Here is a 25,771-nt window from a genome sequence, read left to right as displayed (position 1 = left end):
CTGTTATCATCTTAATTTCCTCTCAGAGTGCACCGTCGGTCAGCACCGCAGTGGGTTACAACTTAACTCTTGAGGAACCGGGTAGTGAGCAGTGCTCTCTGTTCTTCTTTGTTTACATGCCACAACATGAGGGAACATTGAAAACGAACAAACAATTAAATAGAAACGGATAAATGCTTTCAAATGTCAGCTGTGCCCTCATCTTTGGGTTTTCTGCGTCCTCAAAAAACAAAAACAAAAAAACCCTTTGAAAAACCTTTTTCAAAGGTTGGAAAATTCAAGAGAAGAATAGTATTTTATAACATATGAAAACTATATGAAATTCAAATTTTAGTGTCCATGAATAAAGTTTTGTTAGAACACAGCCATGCTCATTTATTCACCTATTTTCTGTGGCTGCTTTTTGCTAAAAATGACAGAGTTGAATACTTATAAGAGACTGTATGGCTCACAAAGCCTAAAATGTTTACTCTCTGGTCCTTACAGAGAATGTTTGTCTATTCTTGCTCCAATAAGTAACTTTTGGATTGGAGGGAGTATTGTGAACTTTGGAGACAGATCGTCTGGGTGGCAATCTACTGCCACAGTTTTGGGAACCTATTATACCTCTCTAGGCTTTAGTTCCCTCATCTATAATATGGGAATAATAATAGTACCTCCCTCACAGAGCTGTGAGAGTAAAAAGATATAATGCATACAAGAGTACTGCTTTTGATACCTGCAACTTACGATTATCATTGTTGTCTTTTTTTTTTTAATGAATTTATTTATTAATTTATTTATTTATTTATGGCTGTGTTGGGTCTTCGTCTCTGTGCAAGGGCCCTCTCTAGTTGCGGTGAGCGGGGGCCACTCTTCATCGCGGTGCGCGGGCCTCTCACCGTCACGGCCTCTCTTGTTGCAGAGCACAGGCTCCAGACGCGCAGGCTCAGTAGCTGTGGCTCACAGGCCCACTTGCTCCGCGGCACATGGGATCTTCCCAGACCAGGGCTCGAACCCGTGTGCCCTGCATTGGCAGGCAGGCTCCCAACCACTGCTCCACCAGGGAAGCCCCATTGTTGTCTTCTTATTGGCTGCATCACGGAAAGATATAAATGCTGAGAGCAGACACAATCACAAGGACTGGATACATTTTAGTGACATTCAACATCTTTGCTTTGCACCTTTGAAATGCACCTTTGGGTGAAATATTTAAACATCAATCATTGGTGGATGAAAAATGGGTACTTAGTGTGCCAGAATAAGATCACATATGCACTCTGCTTCTTATTCTAAAGATAATTCCACCACTCAGAATTTATCTTCAGTCTTCTGTCTTTGCAGATGGACTTTCCCTGGTTCTCCATCACATGGATGAAGATGGGCACCCCATAGCAGCTGAGTTTCATATTACAGTTCTAATCACATTCAAAGAATTAGACTCTAAAATCCAATAACAAATTGCCAGGAAAGAGAATTTTATTGACTCATCTTGGGTCAAGTGTCCACCACTGATCCAGTCAAGCCACACCAGAGGAAAGTCTTCTAACGTCCACATGGTTTGCACCCTTGAGGAGATGTGTCTAAACCCACTCTCCCACCCAGCCTGTGGCCTGTTTTCTGTGAATACAAAAACAAGCTATGGTGATCCGGAGACCATTATCAGGTGATAACCAAACAATGCAGAAGGCTGCAAATAAGAAAAGGAGTTTATTTAGAGTTCTAAGAATTGCAGTTTGGGAGGCATCGATTCAAATGGCAACTCAAATGTGCTCCGGGGGGAACAGAAAATAGCGGGGGCTTCTAAAGGCAAAAAAGATATTCCAGAGAAATAACGTAAGTTATCTTTACAGAACTACGATTGGTGCCGGTAGGCTTTCAGTCACTTGCTGGCAGCACATTGGTTGCCAAGCTGTGGTCTCTAAGGACTATAGAAGACAAGTTCCAGGTGGTCTCAGGATGGATGGGTCCAAAGTTTATGTTGGGTTTAGGGATCGATGTGTGTAAGTTTCACTTCCTTAATAGCCTCCCAACTCCATCTTAGATCACTTTGAAATAAGTGACTCGATTTTTTTTTTTTTTATTTAAGCCACTGATACTTAAGAGATTTGTGTTACAACACCTAGCCCACTCAACTAACCCATCATTGATGGACCCCCCTCACACTTCTACTGTTTTCAGCTTTCAAAGACTCTCCCTCCTCCTTCAGTTCCTGCCCCCAGAACATGCAGAATCACAAATGCAGCCTTCCACAGATGCTGCCTTTTTAAGCAGCAATCAATGTGACTGATGATTAGGGCCTGAAAAGGGAGAAGGTAGCCTTGGAGCTAGCTATGCCCATCAATCTTCACCCCAATTTGGTTTCAAAAATTATCCCTGGGGCATCTTGCAATGAAGGAAAGGAAAGGGGTCCTGAAAACAGAACGAGTCTGAGGCTGCTTCTCATAGGGGACCCATATTCAGATCACAGAGTCTTGGAGACTGTGGTGGTTGAAAGGGATGCTAACTTAGCTTCATCCACCGCATCAGGGCAAAAGCTGGGCCCTGTCTTTAGAACTTGTTGCAGAGAGGTGAGTCATGGCAGCATCTAAATTCCACAGTAACATTGAGTTTAAAGAGCTTCATAGGAACACATAGGCTGCTACAACCCTGGTATCCATAGGAAATGGTGTCACCTGGAAAGGGACAGAGAAGAGGGCAAGTGAGGCCCCAGAACCCAGGTTGCAGGCCCATGGGTATGGGGCCCAGCATATCCTGATATGCAGCTCAGTAAATATTCCTGAAAGAAATCACAGGATCAATGCATCAACCAACTAATCAAGAATGAGGGGAAAATAGCACATTCCATGGAGGACTCATGCTCCTGGTAGGGTGAATGTCTGCCTCCTGGGAATGAGATGCTGGAGGTAGGGCCCCCTAGTGGGCTCTCCTAAAATAGCTCTGCAAGCTCTGTATATTAGAGTTCAATCCATTCCCTCCACACAAGAGAGGGCAGAGAGGATGAATAGAAATTGCCCTCTCCACCCTGCCCATTTCTCCCCCAATCTATGTCCCTAGCTCCCCAAAACCCCATCACAGTCAGGTCCCACTCAGAGGAATTTCAGCAGCCCAGTTCCCGTTACCCTCAGGAGCTAAACTCCCTACTTTGCTTACAGGTCACCATCCCAATTAATAGTGAGGGCAGCCCAGTACCACAACCAGATGAAATGTTTCACTAGGTTAAGAAAAGAAAACCAACCCCTTTTCTATGCAGTTCCTACTCTCGGGGTTCCTGAGGGGTCACTTCCCTGAGTCCTACAGGCACCCGGCCTTGTTCTTGGGGCCCAGGCTCTCATGGGGTCCCATGGAGGGTTCCTACTATCCCCCCACCCTGAACACTCACTGCCAGCCCCTAACCTCTGGCAAAGGTCACCCAGGAGACTTCTCAGGCCCCACCTACCTTCGTAGACCTTCCTCAGGAAGCACTGCTGGCTGCCTTGAGTCTGGCAGAAGCTTTCCCCGCTCTCGCAAACCCCACTGGCGTTGACTCGGTGACACTGGAAACATTCTAGAGCTGGAAAGTCAAAGAGGAATAATAAGGCTCTTCCGGCCCAGCGTCCCGGCTGCTCAGGAGGGAGCACACCTGTGACCCAAGTGCGCCTGGACACTGACCGGCTCCCAGCGCCTGACGAGTGTGCTGAAAGCAGGTCGTTTCTCCGCGCTTGGCTTACACCTGGGAGGAGACGTGTGCGCCTCTAGGCACAAGGTCTGCACCTGAGCACAGAGGGCTCTCCCTGTCCTCCCAGGGATGGGCTGTGCTGCTGGAGGAGTGAGGTCAAGTCCTTCACTGCAGCTCCATCGACCCCACTTGCCAACTGATTATCACCCCAACACCAGGAGGCACCACTGAAAATGTTCCATGTGAATGGCATCTGCAGGAGCAGAACAGGTGATGGTTGGAGCTGTGAAGGAGTCGGCACTGCCCACCCCTGCTCCGTCCTGGCTGCAGCTTCACAGAGCCTCCCCGCGCCCTCCTTCACACAGAGCCCCACCCTCCACTCTCCCTTTCATCTGAGGAGTCGGGCTCCGAGGAGAACGCCAGGACTCAGCCTAAAAGGAGAGCTGAAGGGGGCAGGGAGGGGAGAGAAAGGACGGGTGGGAGGAGGCGGATGGGAAGTAAAAGAGAAGATCGGAAGTAAGAGAGTGAGGCAAGCCAGGGGGAGATTGAGGAGAGGAGGAGAGGAGGGGAGGAACGGAGGGAAGGAGGGAGGGAGCTTCCGGACAAACACTTGCCCTGGAGCCTCCTCCTTGGGATGAGCACCCAGTGGTCCCTATTCACCAAACAGTGAGCACCTGGTGTGTGGGAGGCAGTATTCCAGGTGTTGGGAATTGAGTGCTGAAGGCGCATTGAAACATGCATTCCACTTATTTAAACACTAAAAAAATAAATGGGGAAAATGACTGACAATGAAAAAATAAGAAAGGTTATTTCAGGTCCTGGTGACACGTGAAGATGATGAGATGGAGGAAACATGGAGGAGACAGCGTGGGGAGACCTTGGGGAGGCAGAAAAGCTTTCTCAAGGGTGATTTAAGCTCAAACCTGAATGATCTTTTTTTTAAAGCTGACTACTTAAACGGCTGGGAGAAGTTGGGAAACTGGTCCAGGAAGATCCACCGGCAAGTGCACAGAAAGGTTCTGAGACGGAATTAGCCTGGCCAGTTTGAGAAACAAAAAGAACAGCACAGGTAAAGTGGAAAAGGGTGAGAATATTATAAAGTGGGACTGAAGAGGTCGGTAGAGACCAGACCATAAGCACGTATCTGCTTAGACCCGCACTGTTGTACATGGTATCCAGGGGACTTAACATGGCTGTTGTGAAATGCGAGTAGTCCAAACAGATGGGCTGTAGGTCAATTTCAAACACTTAGCACACAAAAAAATTTTAATTGCTCATCAGTAACTTTGATGTTGATTACATGCTGAAATAATATTTTAGATGTATTGGGTTAAATAAATACTATTAAAGTTAATTTTACACATTTCTTATTTTTTTAATATGCCTACTAGAAGATTTAAAATAACATCTGTAGCTCAGCTTATATCTTATTTGGACAGGACAGTTTAGGCCATTGTAAGAACTGGGATTTTATTCAAAGTTGGAGGAAGCCATCAGAGGTTTTTCAATAGAGAATGACATTAACTGGTTTATGTTTTGCATTTTCACTCTGCCAGCTGTGCAGACAATAGATTTTAAAGAAAGAGAGAGTAACAGAGGGCCAAGAAAGATAGTGGAAACTGAAAGGAAGCCACAAGTCAACCGAATCCGTGCAAAATGTGAGAAATTAAAGGTCAAGTATAAATGAAATATTTATGTGGGAAACAGGGACTGGGAAACCTACAGCAGAACAAAAAGAAGGTCATTTCAATGTGCTTGCCACGGCCTCATCATTTTTTGTGTAGTTTAAATCTGAAACTATACATTTTTTTATTTACTCACACATTTTTATCTTGTAATAAAGCTTTTCACCTGGAGTGAACTTTGAAAAGTGCACACTCATTAGAAAACTGAGCACTCAATTCCTCTTCCTCTAAACTTAATGATGACTGTATAACTTGAACAGCCTGTCTGTCAATATTTACCATCGCCCCTGGGCCTGTGCTGTCCCTGATCCCATGAAAACCTCCTAAAGATACAAATCTGCTTAAGAATTTCAGTGGCTCTTTTGAAAGTTAGTAGTTATTTGAAGAAGGCTGTGCCCTAGAATGATTTCACTTGTGCAGCTGCAACAGAGGCTTCTCACATATCACTGTCTGAAGCAGGTGTAATTCCCATCGCCCTCCCCGTAGCCCTCAGCCTTCACCTCCACATGCTTGTGACTGCAACACTTGTGACTCTGACAGGGGACTGTAGGACACACTTGCTGTGCATACAGGGCAGCTGGAACAGTGTAGAGCAGATGCCCCTGGGAGCATCCCTCCCCCAAGAAGAGATGGGGAATCGGGGGATGAATACTCCAACTTTCTCACCCATGAGTTGGATCCTCTACACTGTCCTCCAGAATTCCCAGCAGGATGGATTCCATTTGCCCACCATGGTGCCCAGCTTATTAACTTCCTTGCATATTCTGTCTTACTTCCCCACGCCCCTCCTGGTATTTCCTGGGATCACCTTCCAGACAAATGATTTTTACTCCTATCAGCTTCAGAGGGAAGCACAAGCCAGGATGATGGATTTTCATTTAGATCAAATGTGTGTTCTTCTAAATTAATTTTTTATATTTTTTTATTCTGAGTCTTCTTGTGCTTTTACAAAACAAACAAAACATTGACTATTAACAGGCTGATTCCGTTTGCTGAAGAAGGACATTGGAAACAAATGATGCCTGTTAATGCCAATGATCATTCCAGTTTTCAATCAATCATGGAATCAAATAAAAGCTATGAAAGTATATTCTGTAGAAGGTGAAACACCTGACTTTTTTGTGAATGCTATAATAAATTTAATTTAAAAGTCCACATAGAACATAAAATCATTTCTTTTTACTGTGAAAGAATAAATGCAAATGCTGGTAGAATATAATATTGCTATATAATAGCAAAAAAAAAAAAAAAGTTTTTACTTAATTGAGACCCCAGAGAGCAAAAAATGCCCTTATAGTTGGTTTTGATGCACACATAATTCTGAATTGTGTCCTGTGTCCGAACCAGATAGTATATGAATATAAGTATATATATATGTAAATACTTTATATATTTTAATGTTATATATTATAAAGGTTAAAATATATAACATATAGAATATGTTATATTATGAATTATATATATGAAAATATATATTTTATATATTATATATGTATGTGCACATACACACCCACAGGTAAAATAACTGAACTGTAAAAGTTTTGTGATGTGGAATAAAAAATAGTCTTTAGCAAAATTTCTCCCTGCTCCCTGTCACCAAGCAGATCTGAAAACGGTTTAGCTTCTAAGGAACTACATTGTGATTCAATCTAAGTTTTCTACAACAGTAATGAACACTTCGTAAAAGGTCCCGCAAATATCGGTTGCATTTTGGTCAGGTAGTAGGGTCTCTGATTCCATTTTTTGATGTTTCACAGCTGGCAGCCTTGAAGTCTCTCCCCTGTGCCCCACATCTGGGCCTCAGGAGCTCCCTCCTTTACCACTGGTGGGAGTTTCAAACCACACAAGCCCCTACCTGAATGCAGGAACCCTTGCCCTGTCTGTCCCCCTCACCACCATAGAAATTCGAGTCTCCTTTCTCTGCTCCCTCAAGCCATCTTAAGACACCTGGCAGTAAGCCCTGCTCTCCTGAGAAAGCCTCATTAGGTAAGTAATAAACCTTTTCATACCCTCCTGGTGCATATGTGACATCATCAGTCTTGACATCTGATCCAAGTTTGGGTGAGGGTCCATACTGTTTCTACAGTATAACCCCAACAGTTTGAAATCTTAAAGTAGTCAACAAATGGAGTACCCAAGTATTTCAGCTTTCAAAAATGTTTAACCAGTTGAAGTTATGAAAAACAGACTTTCAAGCAAAAAGATATTGAAATGTATTCCTACAAAAACAGAATGCCCCAGATTAAATTGTAAAATGTTTATGGTTGTCTTATCTGTTGGACATTCTAATGTCAAGGCAGGCAGACAAAGAGTCAAAGAGAGAGGCAGTGCCTGGAAACATAACCTGCCACTCACCCAGGTTCTCCTCAGTCCCCATTGCCCTCCTACATGCTCCCCAGAGGGCTCACCTTGCAGGAATCCCAGCAGTGAGGACAGGACCACCAGCAGCAGCAGCAGGAGGCACTTACCCATCTCTGGATTTGGCCCCAGCCCCGAAGATTTACAGAAGGCAGGACAGAACCACAGGCCTCGAGAGCCTCTGAGATATGGCTTTATAATTCCAGGCTGGGAGGAGCAGCCAATAGCAGCCCAGGCAAAGGGCTGTACTTCCCCAGACAAAGAGCAAATAGGGTCCCTGAAGGAACTGGGGCCCTGCATTCCTTTCAGCGTTATTGGCCCTGCTCACCTCCACTGGCCCTACTGAGGGAGCCAAGTTATGTAAGAAGAGCTGGCTCTTTTGTGTCTCCATTTCACAATTGTAAAATGGAAGACTAGAGTCTGACTTACATTGCCTAAGGATTTGGGAATTCAATTGAGTTAGTGATGTTTTATCATCTAAGAGGTTTGCCATATTTAAAGGAACTACTGAAGTATGGTGTGAATAAAAATACTCTTATTAAGGATACTCTCTTATTAAAATAAGCCTAGGGAAATAAACACATGCTTAGACTTTGTAAAGTGCAGGCTGGACACAAATAGATTTTGGTGGTAGTGTTACCAACCAGGGTTCTTGGCCTTCCTTAATCAAAAGAAATTGATCAGAGGCCAGACAAGAAATTCAGGCAAGGCTTTATTGGGGCCCCTGCTGCAGCAGGGGAAAGTGAGAACTAGCAACACATTCCCTTGCTCACTTGCTCACTCAGAAGAGGTGAGCTGGTTCCTTATAGGGGGTGAGGGTAGGGGCGGGTCCAGGGGTCAGGCTGGAGGGGTGGCTTAGGTGGTCTGCCCACCCCTTTGGTGGTGTTGTGTGCAGGGGGCATGCGTAGGACCCTGCTTTTGCTCCCGGCTCTTCAGAAGTGGCAGTTGTGCTTTTGGTCTCTTTGTATCTTTTTGTCCATAATCTGCCCCAACTGCACATGCACACAGTTATTTTTAGTCCCTTATAGTTTCTTTGTATTTTGTTGCTGGAGGAGACATTTGTCCAGGTGCAAGCACTGCAGCAAAGGGTCCTAGGTCCCAGGTCCCAGCCTGTCTCAGTATTATTGTCTCCTTTCTTGGAAATGAAGCACATCTGCATTTGCTTTTTAATGTTTTGGCAAACAGGAGCAAAATGGAGTATTTCTCCATTTCTCCATCTTCAAGATCTATACTACAAGCAACCCAGAGCTCTTGTTGTCAGTTTTTCATCTCACTATTCCTTTTTAAATAAAAATGTTATTTTCTATTCTGGATGCTAGATTACAGCCAGTGGAGAACTCTCTTTCCAGAATGGTGTCAGGAGGAGATCTGCAGACCCATCCCCACCCCATCCAATGAAACAACTATAACTGGCAAAAGCTATTTTTAAAACAATCATTTTAAATCTCTGAAAAATGTCCTAAGGGCATACAGCTAATCAAGAAACATTTTTTTTTTTTCAAGAAAATGTACTAAATCTCAATAGGAACAGTGAGAATGTGTGGCATCTGAACCATAACTTGCACAGGTCTGCATGAAAGAAGTTCCACTCTGGGAAGGTATGGCCAAGAAAATGGGGCATTCTTTCCCCCAGCTCCCAGTGGAGGGACATGGCATCTCACTGGGAGGTTCAGACCACTAGCATTCCTCAAGCATCGTAGTTCCAAGTTGTAGAAGCTAAATTCCTGCAAGTATGGCCAAGACAAGTGTGTCCCTTACTCCACCAAGCATGCTCCCCACCAGAAAGCAGAGCCTCTAACCTAGGTGTGGCAGTCTGATAATATTGGGTCCCAATTATCCTCAGCTATGGCAGAGATTCCATTTCAGGAGAGGCAAGACAAGAAGACCAAAGGCTACTCCCCCTGCACAGTACCTTGCTTGGAAAGCAGGGATGTAGCTCTTGGCTAAGTAGGCCTCTGCCCCTCCACAAACTCTGGGCTTAGAGATTTTGCCAAGGGAGAGGGGCAGTCCATAGGAACTTAAAAATCTGAAGTTCTCCCCAAAAGAACAAACTTTATTTTAAACAGAGTGTGGGGACTTTCAAGAATAAGGGCATCTTCAAAAACAATGGAGATTTTGGTGGTAAGCAATTAAAGAAGAGACTCTTATCTCCCTGCAAGCAACACGTTAAACTGTAGGTTAGCTAGTTTACCAGAGAGAACTAGAGAAAGAAACAGCTAAGAAAAATCCTACTGGGAGCAGAACAAATATGAAAGATTGGCCTGAAAAGTGACCTTTGTAAAAGGGATCTGAAATTAATTGGATCAGACAATGAAGCTTTTCGTGTCCTAGGTCATTGTTAATAGAGCCATCAGCCAGTTAGTCATGGAGCCCACAGCTTGGTGTGACACAAATAGAGGCAGACAGTTTCACAGAGAATCAGGGAAAGAGATGGTCCCAAAGAGCCCTGGTAGACCACTCTCATCCCAGGATGACTGTGACCATGCACCAGCCTGTGCCCTCTGAGGGGTGACATCAAAGCTGTCACACTGCAGGGAAAATAGATTTCACTAAAATAGTTCAGCCAAGTCACTAAAGAAATAAACAGGAAAATGACAACTACAACAACAACAAGCCTGGAGAGGTAAGATAAAACAGCAGGAATCAATATCCAGAGTTACTACAATAATTTACCTAAAGTGTTCAGTTTTCAACCCAAAATTATGAGACATGCAAAGAAACAGGAAAGTATGACCCACACACATAAAAAAAAAAAAAAAAAACAAACAGGCAATAATAACTGCCTTTGATTGTGGGGGGGTATGGGAGGAGTGGATGGGGAGATGGTCAAATTTTTATTATAAGATGTCTAAGTTCTGGAGATCTAATGTGTAGCATGGTGACTATACTTAATAAAACTGTATTGTATATTTGAAACTTGCTAAGAGAGTAGATCTTAAGGGTTCTTACCACACACACACACACACACACACACACACACACGGATAACTTGTAAGATAGATGTTTTAATTAGCTTGATTGTGGTAATCATTTCACAATGTATACATATATGAAATCATCATGTTGTAACTTTTAAATATACATAATTTTTATTATTAATTATACCTCAGTAAAGCTGGGGTAGGGGGTTTCAACCGAAAAAAATACACACAACCTAAAAGTTGAGAGTTATGTTTTATTCGGCAGAAAGTTTTAGGACTTTAAGCCCAGGAGGCAACTGCTCTGAGGAAGTGTGGGGGGAGCCAGGATATATAGGAGTTTTGCAAGAAGGGCAGGTAGTCTGAACGTCAAAAGATTATTGTTAATTAAAGAAAACCAGATGTTGCAAATTAAGGAATTTAGCACTTTTCTGTAAATGGGAAGATGCAAGAGTCTGGGCTCACTGAAATCATTCCTTTGATATGCACCTCAGCTATCTGGGGCCAGTATCCTGTGTTTTCACATCCTGAGCTTCCTCAGGGCTCACCGTGGGGAGTGGCTGCAGTCTGATGGCTGTTAGATGGCAGGTATTCTTCTCCTTCCTGAGTTCCCTCAGTGCTCACCAGCTCACCAATGGTGGCTGCAATCTCTGATGACTGTGACATCTTTTGTTTACTGATATGGCAGGAAATATAGCATTTCTCAGGGGAAAGAAACTTCCCATGAGACATCCTAGATGTCACATTTAACAAATATAAAATTATATGATCGGTTCTATTTCTCTGAGGAATCTTGATTGATACATCATCCAGAAAGTTCAACAAATTCTTAGTAGGATGAACACGAGAGATTTGCACCTAGGCATATCATAGTAAAAATGTTAAAAGGCCAAAAAACATCTTGTAAACAGCATGAAAAAAAATGACTCATGACATACAAGGGATTCCCTCAATAAGGTTAAAAGCTGACTTCTCTTTAGAAATAGTGGGGGCCAGAGAAGATGGGATGACAAATTTAAACTGCTGAAAGAAAAAAAACCTGTCAACCAAGAATCCTACATTCACAAAATTCATCTTTCAAAAATGAAGGTGAAATAGAGACATTCCCAGATGGACAGCCAGTGCAGAGGGTAGGGGGTGGGAGGGTGGTAATCAGCATCTCATCCTCTGGGTTGTTCTCCAGACTAAGAGAGAGATTTCTACTGAATAATATATACTATATATAAAATGCATCCCAATGAAAGATGCTGAAAGGAAAAAAAAGTAGTTTTTTTGTCTCATACATATATTAGAAATGATTTTTAGTGTGTTGTTGGGAAATAATTGTTCCCTGGATTCCTTACTGCTTCTATAAAAGGTCCAGACATGTACATGTATACAGTTGGGACCTGGACATGTGTACAGTTTAAAGATAAAAAATGTTTGCTCTCACTCTCCTAGAAACATTTCACTTTTCATGAACCATAAGAATTAGATCTCTAATTACTTGTTTACTTAATTGCTCTGATTCAGGAGAATAATAAGCAACAATCTTCCCTTATCTCTCTCAAAGTGTAACTGAGCAGGAACCTATGGGGCCTTGCTGGGACAGGCCTTGCCCCCATATCTTCTGCTTTAGCTCTTCTCTGAAGTACCTAGATAATAGTATTTGATGCAAATTTCCTGAGTTGTTTTCCAGATGTGAAAACCCCCCACCAAATGGAAGATGTGAACTACTTGATGACCATGAGCACATAGCTCCAGGCCTCCCAGAGCCTAAGGACTGATAAAGTTAACCCCTGTGACACCACTCTGTTCCCTCATCATCAGCCAATCAGAGAATTGTACAGGATCCGAACACCATACCCTGTGACCTCCTCTCCATCACCTGGCTTTTAAAAATGCTTTGCCAAAACCCTTCGGGGAGCTCGAGGCTTTTTGGGGCATGAGCCACCTCGTCTCCTTGCATGGCCTTGCCATAAACCTTTCTCTGCTCCAAACTCTGACATTTCAGTTTGTTTGACCTCACTGTGCATCAGGCACATGAACCTTCATTAACAATTTTGATGAGCCAGCCAGGAGTCTGTTCCCATGGCTGGTCAACCCTGGCCTGGGGCAGCCCCTTCCCTGAGCCTCCAGCAGCTGCTGGAGCCCATTTCACTCCAGGGATCTTGGAGGGACTGTCCCCAACAAGCGTTGGCCGCCCATGGCACGAGGCTGTTTGGAGCCGAGAAACATCTGGAGCTGTGGTCCACATTCGGTGTCATTGGGTGAGTCGCTCCAGCTTGCGCAGGCTGGGAATTCTCTCCACTCCATTTGGGCTGCTTCCCTTGTGGGAAGGGAGCCACTTGAGGGTAAGTCACTCCGGTGTGTACAACCAGGAACATAATCCCCCCTCAATTTGGGCTTTTCCTTTACAGGACAAGCCAATTTGTTTGATTGGGGTACCCTGTTGGAGAGGGGAATTGTTGTTGGACTCTACCCAATTTGGGAACCAGTTCATTTGCTTCTTGAGAGCCAGGCTTGCCAATTTGTTTGGAGGCCTCCGTTTGGGAGTGGAAGTGGAATTTTAGACTACACCTCTTCTGATTTTCTGTCTGTGTGACTGTAGCTTAGTTGTTTGTGGTTTTGTGTGTATCATTTTGGGGTGAGCCACTCATAGTCCATTCTTTCTGGCTATGCCTCGTCTGATTCTTTGTTTGTGGGACCATGAGTTTGTGGTTTATATGCGTGTTAGTACTTGCATTGGCCAGTTGGGATGTCTTTGGTGAATAATGGGGCTCATGTGTGACGACACCAGGGTATCCTTCCCTATTGCATAGGTTTCGCCTGTGGTGGAGCACTGGTTGAGATTTTCCCTTTTGAACTAGCCATGATCATTCGTTCACCTTCATCTCCAATGGGGCATTGGTTGGGGTTCTCCCCTTTTGGACTGATGGGGCACTGGTTGGGAATCTTCCTTTTTTGGGGGGCTAGGGAACTGTGACCTTGAGAGACCGATTTGAATTGCTGTTTGCTTGATATTTGATAACACTGACCGTGAATAATTAAGTATGGATGATCAGAGCTGTGTTCCATCTTATAGTCCCCTAGCGTACTTTTTTAAAACTAAGAGATCTTTAGCTATGCTCCCTAAATGAAAGAAAATGTCTCAATACTCCCTGAGATCTGGAAAGCAAAGGCCCCTAATGGCTTGGCTATTATATCAAAGCGGGTCTTTTGCAATTGCTTTTATCTTGGGGGTATGTGTGTGTCTGTGAATGAGTGTCTTGGTACCTGAGTCCAAATCCCATTTTCTCTTCCTGGTTTTGCTGAAAGAGGGTCATGCAAATGTGAGCAGATGATATGTATTATCGTATTTGTTTCTTTAAACTGAGGTGGATATTTGGGAACTGGAAAAAAGAAAGCTCCCTGAAAATAGCCCAAGATGGCTGGGTTTGGTGTAAGTAGTTAGAAGAGGAATTTGCATTTCTCTTCCTGTGCCTTTGAGATGTAAATGATTTACCTGGGTTCTCTGGAACTTATCTAATCAACCTGTGTTGCTTGGTACTGGAAAAAGGGATGCAGGAACAACATTCAAACTGCTGGGAATGTTCCCTCAGCTAAACTTTAATTCATAAGCTTCATAAGGGTATGAAGAAACTTACAGTAAATCTGTTAATTATAAAAGGGTGAAAGAGGTCCAACAGGGTCAGGCACTTTTGGCTATGCATTTCATAGCCCAGTCTGCCCTAGACACCAGGCACAAAATTCAGAAAACAATTGCTGGTCCTCGGACTCTAATGAACGATTTGTTCCAATTGGCTTATTCAGTTTTCAATAATAGGGATATACCCAAAAATGCTGAATGCACCCAGAGAAATATGCAAAAGAATACTGGTGCAACCTTTTTGGTCTTAACCCAAAAGACTGGAAACCTTAGCAACCATAAAGAGTATGTAATGGGGGTTGTCAGGGAAAAGGCAGGGGCACACTTTCCTGGAACACCTTTTGTGCAAGATCAATGGCCAGCTGTTTTTATATTCCTTTCTGTCCATGCCTGATTGTCCCATCCCTTTAATGGGAAGAGATTTATTAACTAAGTTAGGGGCCACTCTGTTTCTTGAGGGACAAGAAACATCACCAAATTGTTCTAACAGAACGCAGAAAGGAACAGATAAAATCTGAAGCTAAAATAGAAGCCTTAGTAGACCCTGGAATGTGGAATATCAAGGTTCTGGGCTTGGCTGAAGATACCCAGCCAATGATTATTAAGTAAAAATGGTTATAGATTGTCTAAATATAAAGTACAAATTTCTTAAACCTAAGGAAGATCCCCAAAATTGTTTGTAAATAGATTACCAAAATGGGAGGCCACTGGTCTAACTAAATGAATCATAGCTGATAATCAGAGCCTGATAGGAATTCTGGGGGGAGGCCTTCTCCCCTAAGCTAAATGAGGAGCCACCCAATTCTTTGAAAAAAAAGAAAAACCAAACTGTCCTTGTTTTACAACTCTAGTCTTTACAGGACCAGAGATGTGGCTCTAAAAATAATCCAATGCCCAGCAATGCTTGTACCACTCCCCAAACGTTCCCTATTTATCTTAAGAGACTTGTAAGTATTAAACAAAGGGGAAACAAAGTCATCCTAGGAGAAACTTGCCTGTACCTTTGAGATGCAAATGTCCTATCTGGTCTTCTCAGGAACCTTCATCTCTGCCATCTTTTTAAAAAGCAAATTTTGAAAAGAGGGAAAAGTAATTTAGAAATTGACTTGTCAAGGGTAAATAGAAATCCTAAGTGTCTTTTCTGTAAATACTTAGCCATCCGAGTGAGCTTGATTTGTTCCATCTGCCAGAAACCTAATTTTAATCCAACCTCTCTTGTAAACTGATGGGTTTTACACTGCTCTACCTGACTCAGGGCTGAAATTTTAAAATGAGAACTGTGAGGTCTCTCTGTTTGTGTGTTTGTATGTGTCTTTGTCTTTGGATAACATTGCTGAGGTTAATTTGTAAATGAGATTGATTGGCTTAAAGAAAAGTAAGCACTGCCAAATCAAACAATCCTAAAAACAAGAGCAATTAAGCTAAATGAGTTTCAGGTTCACATGAACTGGGACATATTCACTATTAAATTAATACCTGGTATTAATGTTTAAGATTGTTGATCTAATTAATATAGACATGTCTTTAGAGTCATCAACATTAAGTATAATAATTTCACTGCACCTAGGTTTAATAGAAGTTTAATGAAATCTTGTTATATCTGTTGCAAATTTGTCAGCAAGAAAAACAACTTGATATGATGAAACTTTAAAGTAAATATAAACAAGATAAGAGCTTTTAGGTAAACTCTATAGGAATAATTATGTTTTGAAAATTACCTAAAATAGTCTCTCTAGATTTTGGTAACTATTACTTGCCTCTTGGTTTTCACTAGAAATTAAGGTTTATAAGAGTCAGGGATTCTAATTTAAATATGTAATTAAAGCTACTGGAAGTAATAAAACATTTCACTATACAGTAGGAAAGTGGGGTATATGTTTTGAGTAAAAGGAGTTTTATGCATGGTCAGGCTGAGATTAGATTAAACTTAATTGGGTAAATGGATTTTGATGTTAAAAGTAGACTGGTGAAGGACTAGACTTGGTTCCTCTCTGCTAAGAGAACAATTTTACTTGGAATGCTGCTTTTGATGACAGATTGTGTGAACTTCCTTGCCTTTCAGTGATCTGTATTTGTTTTTAAGTATTCACAGTGACCTATGATTATATCTGACCAAATGTTTTTTTAAAAACTTTTTGATATTTTTGATGAACTTCCTATCAAATTCTAATTAAAGTTCTTTTGACTTCAGCTAGCTTTGGGATGCTTCAGAGGGCCCCTGAGGCACCTCAGAAAAAGAATATATATATTAAACTGACTAGAATTAGTTGGTATGCTAAATTACATGGAAAGCATTGTCAAATGAGTGATAAGCCTCCTAAGATTATACAGTATGAATAAATGTTATTAATATAGGCATTCTAGAAATTATATAAAGTTTCTGAAATTCGTATATGTCCTGATATAATGCTATAATTTTAGTTGTTATCTTAAAATGTTGTATGAAACAACTTGGATAAGCTTCTTTGCCAAGAAGAATTGTAATCAGATCTTTAACTTTGCCTTTTTAAGACCTTTATCATTCATATGCTAAGCTGATGCTTTGCAAAACTGCCACATCTTCAAGAAGAATCATAGAAAGGATGTTTTGACAAAAACAGGTTTCTGATAACTTTTAAATCATACTGCTAAACTAGGTAAGATATTTTAAAAGTCTAATGGAAACTCTGATTTCATAAAACTGTCAGTAAAAAGGATTAATTATATGGGACTGAGTAAACTGATGAATATGATTGCAATATTTGGGTTTTGTCTGAAATATTACTGGCTTTTAATCTGTGTTTTTACTAAGGGTTTTTTTTTGTTTTTTGTTTTAATATGATATAACGGGCTTTGGGATTTCATGATCTAGATTTGAATCTTTTTTTTTTTTTTTTAGAAATAATTGACTACTGGAGACAAATGCTCCCTGCTTTTTAATTTTATTTATTTATTTATGGCTTTGTTAGATCTTCGTTTCTGTGCGAGGGCTTTCTCTAGTTGTGGCAAGCGGGGGCCACTCTTCATCGCGGTGCGCGGGCCTCTCACTATTGCGGCCTCTCTTGTTGCGGAGCACACGCTCCAGACGCGCAGGCTCAGTAGTTGTGGCTCACGGGCCTAGTTGCTCCGCGGCATGTGGGATCTTCCCAGACCAGGGCTCGAACCCGTGTCCCCTGCATTAGCAGGCAGATTCTCAACCACTGCGCCACCAGGGAAGCCCCCACTGCGCCACCAGGGAAGTCCAGTAAGGGGTTTAATATTCCCTGCCCAAGGCTGATCAATTCCATTGCAAAATCACCCTTCATTGCCCCTGTACAGCAGGAAGTAGCCAAGGGCGGTCATTGCCCCTTTCCCCACAAGACTGTGGAATGGACATTGGCAGCCGGGAACTATAATAAGGAAGACAAATCTGACTCCATATCAGATCTGTTTCTTTTACCTTAAACTTTATATTCTCTTGCTTTTGCTTCAAGTTAATCACTAAAGTGATGTTACCTATAGGTTAAAGTATACATAATGGTCCATCTCAGGGAACCCTGCCCCATGCTTGAATGTTAAACTAGAATACCTTTGTTCAGCTCACAGGTAACATCCTGACCCAGCCCACCTGTGAATGGCTGCAGAAAAGAAGAAATTAACATATCCCCTCCTGAGTCTGGCTGAAACCAGGAGATATTTGCAACAATTTATAACCTATATTGCCTTTTTTTTGTGGTTTCTTGCATTAACAAATGTGTGACCGAGCTGCTGATAAAATGATAATATATAGTTCCATGTGAGATCAATGATTGTACTAATGTAATTCTAGATATGGGAAGAAACAACAGGAGGGAATATTTTCCTGGACCATAAGAGACTGGTAAGGTAGGTGGTCCAGAGACTTTTGGCATTAAGGCCTAATCCAGTGATGGCACACTGAGTGGCCTACCAATGAAATCTTCAGCAGACCTTGGAATGAGCATTCTTAGCACTGTGGAACAGATGGTCATGAAATTTCCCCAAAACCATGGTCAAATTCAGGATCATGAAGGGGCCCTGCTGGGTGAGAATTGGCACTTGCCATCTTCCTCTCCATTGCAGCTGCTGACCTTCAACACCCCCTGAAAGGAGTTCAGGTGGAGATCAGGAATGAGACACTCTTTGCTCCGGGAAAAACTGGCAGAACAGGTCTTCAGATAGTTAGATATTTTTAGAAGATTTTATGAGCCCAAAATCTTACATCTTCTCATATCTAGAAAAGGATTAAAATCACTAATAGTGACATCTGCTTTGGCCATTGAGGAGAGAAATGCATCTGGAAGTAAAAATGGAGTAGTTGTGTCAGACTCAGACACCACCAGCCATTCTCAAAGCAGTGTCTGCCGGAATGTGGGTACCTCTGTCAAATTTACAATTAACCTCCTTATCTGAACCTTTAACCCTTTTCTTGTTCAAAACTTGTTCTCCTCAAGATTGAGGAGTATCAAAGAAAAGGGGGTAATTGTAACTGAGCAGGACCCTATGGGACTTTCCCAGGACAGGCCTTCCCCCCCATATCCTCTGCTTTAGTTCCTCTCTGAAGTACCTAGATAATAGTATTTGACGCAGATTTCCTGAGTTGTTTTCCAGATGTGAAAACCCCCTACCAAATGGAAGATGTGAACTAGTTGATGACCATGAGCACATAGCCCCAGGTCTTCACCCCCTCCTCCTGGAGTCTGGGAACTGATAAAGTTAACCCCTGTGACACCACTCTTTCCCCTCATCATCAGCCAATCAGAGAATTGTGCAAGATCTGATCAGTACCCTGTGACCCACCCCACCCACCAGGCTTTTAAAAATGCTTTGCCAAAACCCTTCAGGGAGCTCGAGGCTTTTTAGGGCATGAGCGACCTCATCTCCTCGCATGGGCTTGCAATAAACCTTTCTCTGCTCCAAACTCCAACATTTCAGTTTGTTTGACCTCACTGTGCGTTGGGCACATGAACTTGCATTAACAAAAGGGCCAAGTAGTTACTGCCTGAACTAGGCCCCTGCCTTAAGCTCTCAAGGTGCCAGGAAAACTGGAACACTCTTACCCTTAGGCATTTACATTTCAGACAGGAATGAGGCCTGGAGACTTAGAGACACCTCTAGACTGAGAAAGCCAAGGACACATGATGGCCCCTGGAGACATTTTATTTACTTAGCAGAAAATTACAGTGAGAATCCAGGAAATCCCCAGGGAGCAAAAGTTTTTCTCCCTCCTTTCAGGACGGGCTGAGGACAGCTGTCTCTCTCTTGTGTATAAATGGCCAAAAATCCATTTTCTCCCACTTTTGCCTGTGGACTATGAAGCCACTTGTGTGGGAGAGTTTTCCACTTATCTTTTATTGCGTCACCCCAAGAGTAAAGACTAGAGCAAAGGGGGGCCACAAATTTATTGCTTATTGTGAGATAATTAATTTAAAAATAGCTCTGATGCAGAACATCTATGCACTTTCAGGATAAAATTAATAAAGATACATGTCAAGAGCCCAACATTTTAAAGTGTTGTTTTAGAAGTAAAATATTGTTTTTCTGTGTAAATGCAATATACTATACACTGGAATGTTGTAGGAAGTCATATAATATGGATGCAGTGATATTTTACTAACTAAAAATAAGTAAAACCTCCTATCATAAAGAATAACAACAACAACAACAAAATCTTGGCATTCACTGCAATAGAAACTGAACCATCATAAAGTTTAAGTGAGAAGTATTCCCTCAGAATTATTAAGGGTCCACATCTGGGAAAACTCACATTTGTGTTCCATTCAGTCAGCATCCTTAGAATCATAGAGTAGGGAGAACACTTTGCCCAATCCCCTACCTTTATACCATTATCCATTAGACACAGTAGCTGTGTGCTTAGGACCCACAATACTGTTAGAGACCCACAAAAATGTTTTTTTTAAATAATTTATTTATTTCTTTATTTTTGGCTGTGTTGGGTCTTCGTTTCTGTGCGAGGGCTTTCTCTAGTTGCGGCGAGCGGGGGCCACTCTTCATCGCAATGCGCGGGCCTCTCACTATCGCGGCCTCTCGTTGCGGAGCACAGGCTCCAGACGCGCAGGCTCAGTAGTTGTGGCTCACGGGCCTAGTTGCTCCGCGGCATGTGGGATCCTCCCAGAACCAGGGCTCGAACCCGTGTCCCCTGTATTAGCAGGCAGATTCTCAACCACTGCGCCACCAGGGAAGCCCCCAAAAATGTTTTAAGTTATTTTAAAATCAGAAGAAAATAAATGAACATTTAAGTCAAAGAAAATATTTTAACATATAATATTCATAAATTCATCTTTATACCAATGTAGTCATAAAGCATAACTTTAATGACTTTAATGGAGGAAGAGGCCCACAAAGGCAAAAATCTTCTAGGACCCACAAAAGTCATCATGCAGCCCTACTTCAACAGCATCTACTCAGTTTATTCATGTGTGTGTCCTGGAACGAAAGTCTGCATCAAATTAACGTTTCTTCCTCCAAGGGCTGGAAAATGGGGGTCAAGCAAGTCCTATCATTATGGCCCCTTGAGAAGGCCATGAAATGAGGCCTGGGGAGGACTCAGTAGCTCCTCTGACCAGGCAGATGCAGGCTGGCAAAAGCAGGAGCACACTGACTCCTAGCCTTTCAGTCAAATTTGGGTACGGTGGACTCAAGGTAACGTGTGGATTCCTTTGGGGGTGAGAAAGATGTACTTATGTTGGCAAACATAAACTTTTTGGAAATTTTAATAAGATGCATTTCCTGGGACTCCCCTGTTGGTCTGGTGGTTAAGACTCCCAATGCAGGGGGCCCAGGTTCGACCCCTAGTCAGGGAACTAGATCCTATATGCATGCTGCAACTAAGAAGTCCACATGCCACAACTAAAAGATCCTGCATGCTGCAGCGAAGATCCCGCATGCCACAACTAAGACCTGGTGCAGCCAAAATAAATAAATATTTTTTAAAAGATGCATTTCCCCTTCAAGAAAGCCATGTAGCTTGGATTTGGGGTATTTGCAGTAAATTGAATGATGGCCCTCAAAGATGTCCGTATTCTAATCCCTGGAACCAGCCAATGTTATCTCACAGCAAAGAGGGGCTTTGCAGATGTTGATTAAGATCCTGAGATGGGGAGATTACATTGGATTAACTGGGTAGGCGCAGTGTAATCACAAGGGTACTTATAAGAAGAAGGCAGCAGATCAGAGTCAGTAGCAGGAGATGTGATGATGGAAATGAGAAGTTGGAGTGATGTGAAGGGGCCACAAGCCAAGAATGCCAGCGGCCTCTAGTAGGTGAAAGAGGCAAGGAAGGGATTCTCCCTTGGAAACTGCAGAAAGATCCAGCTCATGTGGGCTTCAGTAGTTGTGGCATATGGGCTCAGTAGTTGTGGCTCGTGGGCTCTAGCGTGCAGGCTCAGTAGTTGTGGCATGGGCTTAGTTGCTCCACGGCTTGTGGGATCTTCCCAGAGGAGGGGTCTATCCCGTGTCCCCTGCATTGGCAGGCAGATCCTTAACAACTGCGCCACCAGGCCCCGTAATTTAATTTTGGCCCCATAAGATTTGTTTCAGACTTCTGAACACAAGAATGTTAAGGGAAATAATCTGTATTGTTTAAACCAGTAAGTTTGTGGTTTTGTTTTGTTTTTTTAACAGCAGCAACAGGAAACTAATACAGAACTTCTTAGCTTTAGGCTGAATCTATCTATCCATATTTACTCTCTTCCCAGAGGTAAGTGAAAGTTCACAAACACTCCATTCCTTCTGTACTTCTTCCCCAGGTGTATGATCACAAAACCTTCTAGAGGAGAAAGTTTATTCTCTAAGGCTATTGTTACTTTCCACCTGGCCCAAGGCCTCAGGAAGACTCAATTACCTCTCAATAACAATGATTACTTTCAACTAAGCATTAATGCAGGGCCAGCCACTGTGCCAAGAGCTTTAGAAGTGTGAACAAAGAAAGAAGAGTGTCACTCATCATCCAGTTATACAAGGGTTAAATCTCAACACTCTGCAGTTACCCACTGACAGAGCACCCTGAGGGGAATCCAAGATGAAAAGACAGGATGAAGCATTCTGTGCTTTTGATAAGAGGACCCCTAGCTAGTTAAGATGCATATCTGAGGAAGAGTTTCAGTGACCCCAGATTCTTGCATCTTCCCATACATAGAAAAGGACCAAAATCATTAACTTGAGATACCTGTTTTTTGTGATTAGAAAGAATAATCTTTCACCAAGATGTATGCTTGACTACACGTATTTCCTAGCTGAAATTCATATATATGTTACTCCTCCCCTATGTCTTTGGAGCAGTTTTTTAGAGCTACTGAGAGGCTATCTCCTGGGCTATAGTCCTCGTAAATAAAACTTAAATTTACAACTCTATGTTGTGTGTTTTCTTTAAGTCAACATAAGCATTTTCCATTTGCTCCTTTTAACTTCCAATATGGTAGGTACTATTACTCCCATTTTGTGAATATGATAACTGAGGGTAAACAATTTGCCCAGGTTCACAGCTAGTAACTCCCACTCCACTACTGGCCTCCAAGTCTCTGTAACTCATCACCTGTTGGGGCCCTGCCTTGGCGCAGTCCCAGAAGACTGTCCTCCACCAGGAATGCACTGTCCCTGGGGCATGTAACTACCTTAACAGAAATAGTTTTTCTATGGTCCCCATGCCCACACCTACCACTACCACAAATTTACTCAATCTAACCTTAATTAGAATTGGCTCTTTGTCAATGTCTTGGCTTTCTGAGAGGTTTCATTTGGGAACCTTGAAACTGAGCAGGACCCTGTGGGGCTCCTGGGCACAAAAGCCTTTCTGTGTCCCCTTTCCTGAGTTCCAAAGGACAGGGTCAAACATTTGCTAATCAGGGAAGTGAGGAAATGCAGAGATAAGGGAGGAACAGTCAAAAAACAATAGTGTAGCCTTGGGGCAGGGTCCTCCTTCCCCCTCAAGGGATACAAACAACAATATCTTCCAGCTGTTTTGCAGATACTGAAGCCCCCACCAGGTGGGAGAAGTTAACTGTGTGCTGCCCGCAAGCACGCAGACCCCAGACCCAGTGGGAACCAGAAGGTTGATGATTCTGACTCCCACTTACCTCCCCACCAGCCAATCAGAAGAGTGTCCATGAGCTGACCACGCCCTCTTTGAACCATTACTATAAAACTCCTCACTACCCCCTCCAAGTTGGGACACACAGTTTTGAGGGCATTAGCCTGCTCTGGCCCCCTTTGCCTGGCAAAGCAATAAAGCTTTTCTACTTCACCCAAAGCTCTGTCTCCAAGATTTAATTCGGTGTTGGCATACAGAGGCCGATTCAGCTTCACCCTCTTTTGGCTTCCATAAGCATATTGACTGAAGAAAACTACTTTATCAAGTGGTTGTTCTAGTCTCCTGATTATGTGGTTTCTGAGGGGCTCAGGGAGGATGAGGGAGTAGACCCTGCCTCTTAGCTCAGCCCTGAGGGAGTCAGTCTCTTGGAGCTTCTCCCTGCTTCTTGCTACAAAGAATCCAAGTCCAGGGACTCTCCCAGCCCCCAGTACACAGTGGGTGTTACAATCACATCCTATTCTCCTTGTTGGAGAGGAACAGATCCCCACCCTGGGATTATGAAGATGGCCAAATACACAAGTAACAGTTGGACAGGTGAGGTTGATAGCAGTTTATTAGTCACATAATGTGTCCCAATTATGTGGCAGGATCATAAACTAATGCACTAAACTCTTTTTATCCTTTCCTCTTCCTCCTACTCAAAATAGCTCTAATTTCTTCTAAGAGGTTTCCAGGATTTTTCATTGCCTGACCTCAGGGATGGTTTTTGGCAAGCACAAACAAGCTGTTTAGGACAACTTCCCTCCCTGGCTTTTTTATCTGGAAGCCTGAAATCTTTGACAGGGTTACCTAGTTGAGGAGGTTAAGGAGGTGGGAGGAGTGAATGCCTGGAGAGCAATAAAAGAATCAATCGCTCCTCCTACTTCAGGCAGAGCATGAAGGAGGGCATGACCTCAGAGGGGTATGGCTGAAGGTACACTCAGGTGGATCATCTCCACGGATTTCAGACGCGGCAGGAATCAGTATGGGCCCCAAGCGTGAAACAAAAACAGGGACCAAAGAGCCCAGCATGGGCATTTCTGAGGTAAGTTTGGGCAAAAATTGATGAACATCCACTGATGTGTTTCTCTTCTTAAGACACAAAGGACGAGGTGAGGATGTTAACTCAAGTTCAGATGCCTGACGCACAGTGAGGCCAAACAAACTGAAACGTTGGAGTTTGGAGAAGAGAAAGGTTTATTGCAAGGCCACGCAAGGAGACGAGGTGGCTTATGCCCTAAAAAGCCTCGAGCTCCCCGAAAGGGTTTTGGCAAAGCATTTTTAAAAGCCAGGTGAGGGAGCGGGGTTGCAGGGTGTGTGATCAGATCTTGCATAATTCTCTGATTGGCTGATGGTGAGGTAGCAGGGTGGTGTCACGGGAGTTAACATTATTAGTTCTTAGGCTCCAGGAGGCCTGGGCCCATGTGCTCATGGTCATCAAATTGTTAACATCTTCCATTTGGTGGGGGGTTCACATCTGGAAAACAACTCAGGAAATTTGCATCAAATACTGTTATCTAGGTACTTCCAAAAGGAGCTAAAGCAGAGGATATAGGGGGAAGGCCCCATAGGGTCCTGCTCAGTTACAGGGAGAAGCCCCAAAATTAAGAGATGAAATTTTCTACCATTCAGGTAGGTGGTGCTTGGTTATCAGATTATAGCTGATCTTAAGAGAATGAGAAAATATAGAATTTCTTGGACATCAGAATATAGTGTCGGCTGAAGAAAAACACACAACCTAAAAGCTGTGTAATGTTTTGTTTGGGGGGGTCTTCTTATAGCATGGGAAGACAGCCTCTCAGATAAATCTGAGTAGCTGTTCCAAAGAGGTAAGGGAGGAGCCAGGAAATAAAAGAGTTTTTGCTGAAAAAAGAAATGAAGTCAAGCATCAAAAGATCCAAAAACAGACATCTCAAGTTTTTTATTTTTGCGCTTTTATGTGTATGGGAAGATGCAAGAGTTAGGGTTCATTGAAATCACTCCTAGATATGCATCTTATCTAGGGCCAGTATGCTGTTTTTCTCCATCCTGAATTCCTTTTAGGGTGCACCATCCGGGATGGCTTGAGTGACTGATGGATTGATGGCAAGAAACATTCTTTGTTCACTGAAATGGCAGGCAACATCTTTTTTTGTCTACAGTAGTAACAACAGTCCAAATGGAATGAATTTTCCGTGCTCCTTCAGCACTCAAATCACAGCACCTGGAATAGTGCCTCCCACATGTCAGGTGCTCACTGTTTGGTGAATAACGCAGGGAGCGCAGGGACCACTGGGTGCTCATCCCAAGGAGGAGAGGGTGGGGGGCTCTGGCTCCAGGGCAAGTGTTTGTCCGGAAACTCCCTCCCTCTCTTCCTTCCTCCCTTCTTCCCTTCCTCCGTTCCTCCCCTCCTCTCCTCCTCTCCTCAATCTCCCCCTGGCTTGCCTCACTCTCTAACTTCCGATCTTCTCTTTTACTTCCCATCCGCCTCCTCCCACCCGT

General features: G+C 43.0%; 1 protein-coding gene and 1 long non-coding RNA gene across 2 annotated transcripts in view; one reads left to right on the top strand and one right to left on the bottom strand.

The window, feature by feature from the left end:
• Window positions 1-1,323: 1,323 nt before the first annotated feature.
• On the bottom strand, window positions 1,324-17,430 carry LOC309605322 (protein PIP-1-like). The gene is made up of 3 exons (XM_082341063.1): window positions 7,731-17,430; window positions 3,419-3,532; window positions 1,324-2,654 (listed from the first exon to the last, which is right to left on the bottom strand). Exons 1-3 carry the CDS (start codon window positions 7,978-7,980, stop codon window positions 2,530-2,532), a joined length of 489 nt encoding a protein of 162 aa, XP_082197189.1. The 5' UTR covers window positions 7,981-17,430; the 3' UTR covers window positions 1,324-2,529.
• Window positions 17,431-20,430: 3,000 nt separating this feature from the next.
• LOC309605331 overlaps window positions 20,431-25,771 on the top strand; it is a 76,021-nt gene continuing 70,680 nt past the window's right edge. The window contains exon 1 of the long non-coding RNA XR_014231343.1: window positions 20,431-24,335. This is a non-coding gene — a long non-coding RNA (uncharacterized lncRNA). The remainder of the gene's footprint in view (window positions 24,336-25,771) is intronic.

This window comes from Balaenoptera borealis, assembly GCF_965194805.1.
Source record: "Balaenoptera borealis genome assembly, chromosome: 11".
NCBI lineage: Eukaryota > Metazoa > Chordata > Mammalia > Artiodactyla > Balaenopteridae > Balaenoptera > Balaenoptera borealis.
Note: the sequence above shows the minus strand (reverse complement) of the source record. Positions and strands in the feature narration are given on the sequence as shown.

Bases quoted from the DNA above. Each gene is read 5' to 3' on its own strand.
- LOC309605322 (XM_082341063.1), bottom strand. From the start codon at position 7,980: ATGCAGGGCCCCAGTTCCTTCAGGGACCCTATTTGCTCTTTGTCTGGG. The intron at 3,533-7,730 runs GTGAGCCCTCTG...TTGACTTTCCAG, and splicing joins ACTGCTGGGATTCCTGCAAG to CTCTAGAATGTTTCCAGTGT. The intron at 2,655-3,418 runs GTAGGTGGGGCC...GTCCCTTTCCAG, and splicing joins CCTGAGGAAGGTCTACGAAG to GTGACACCATTTCCTATGGA.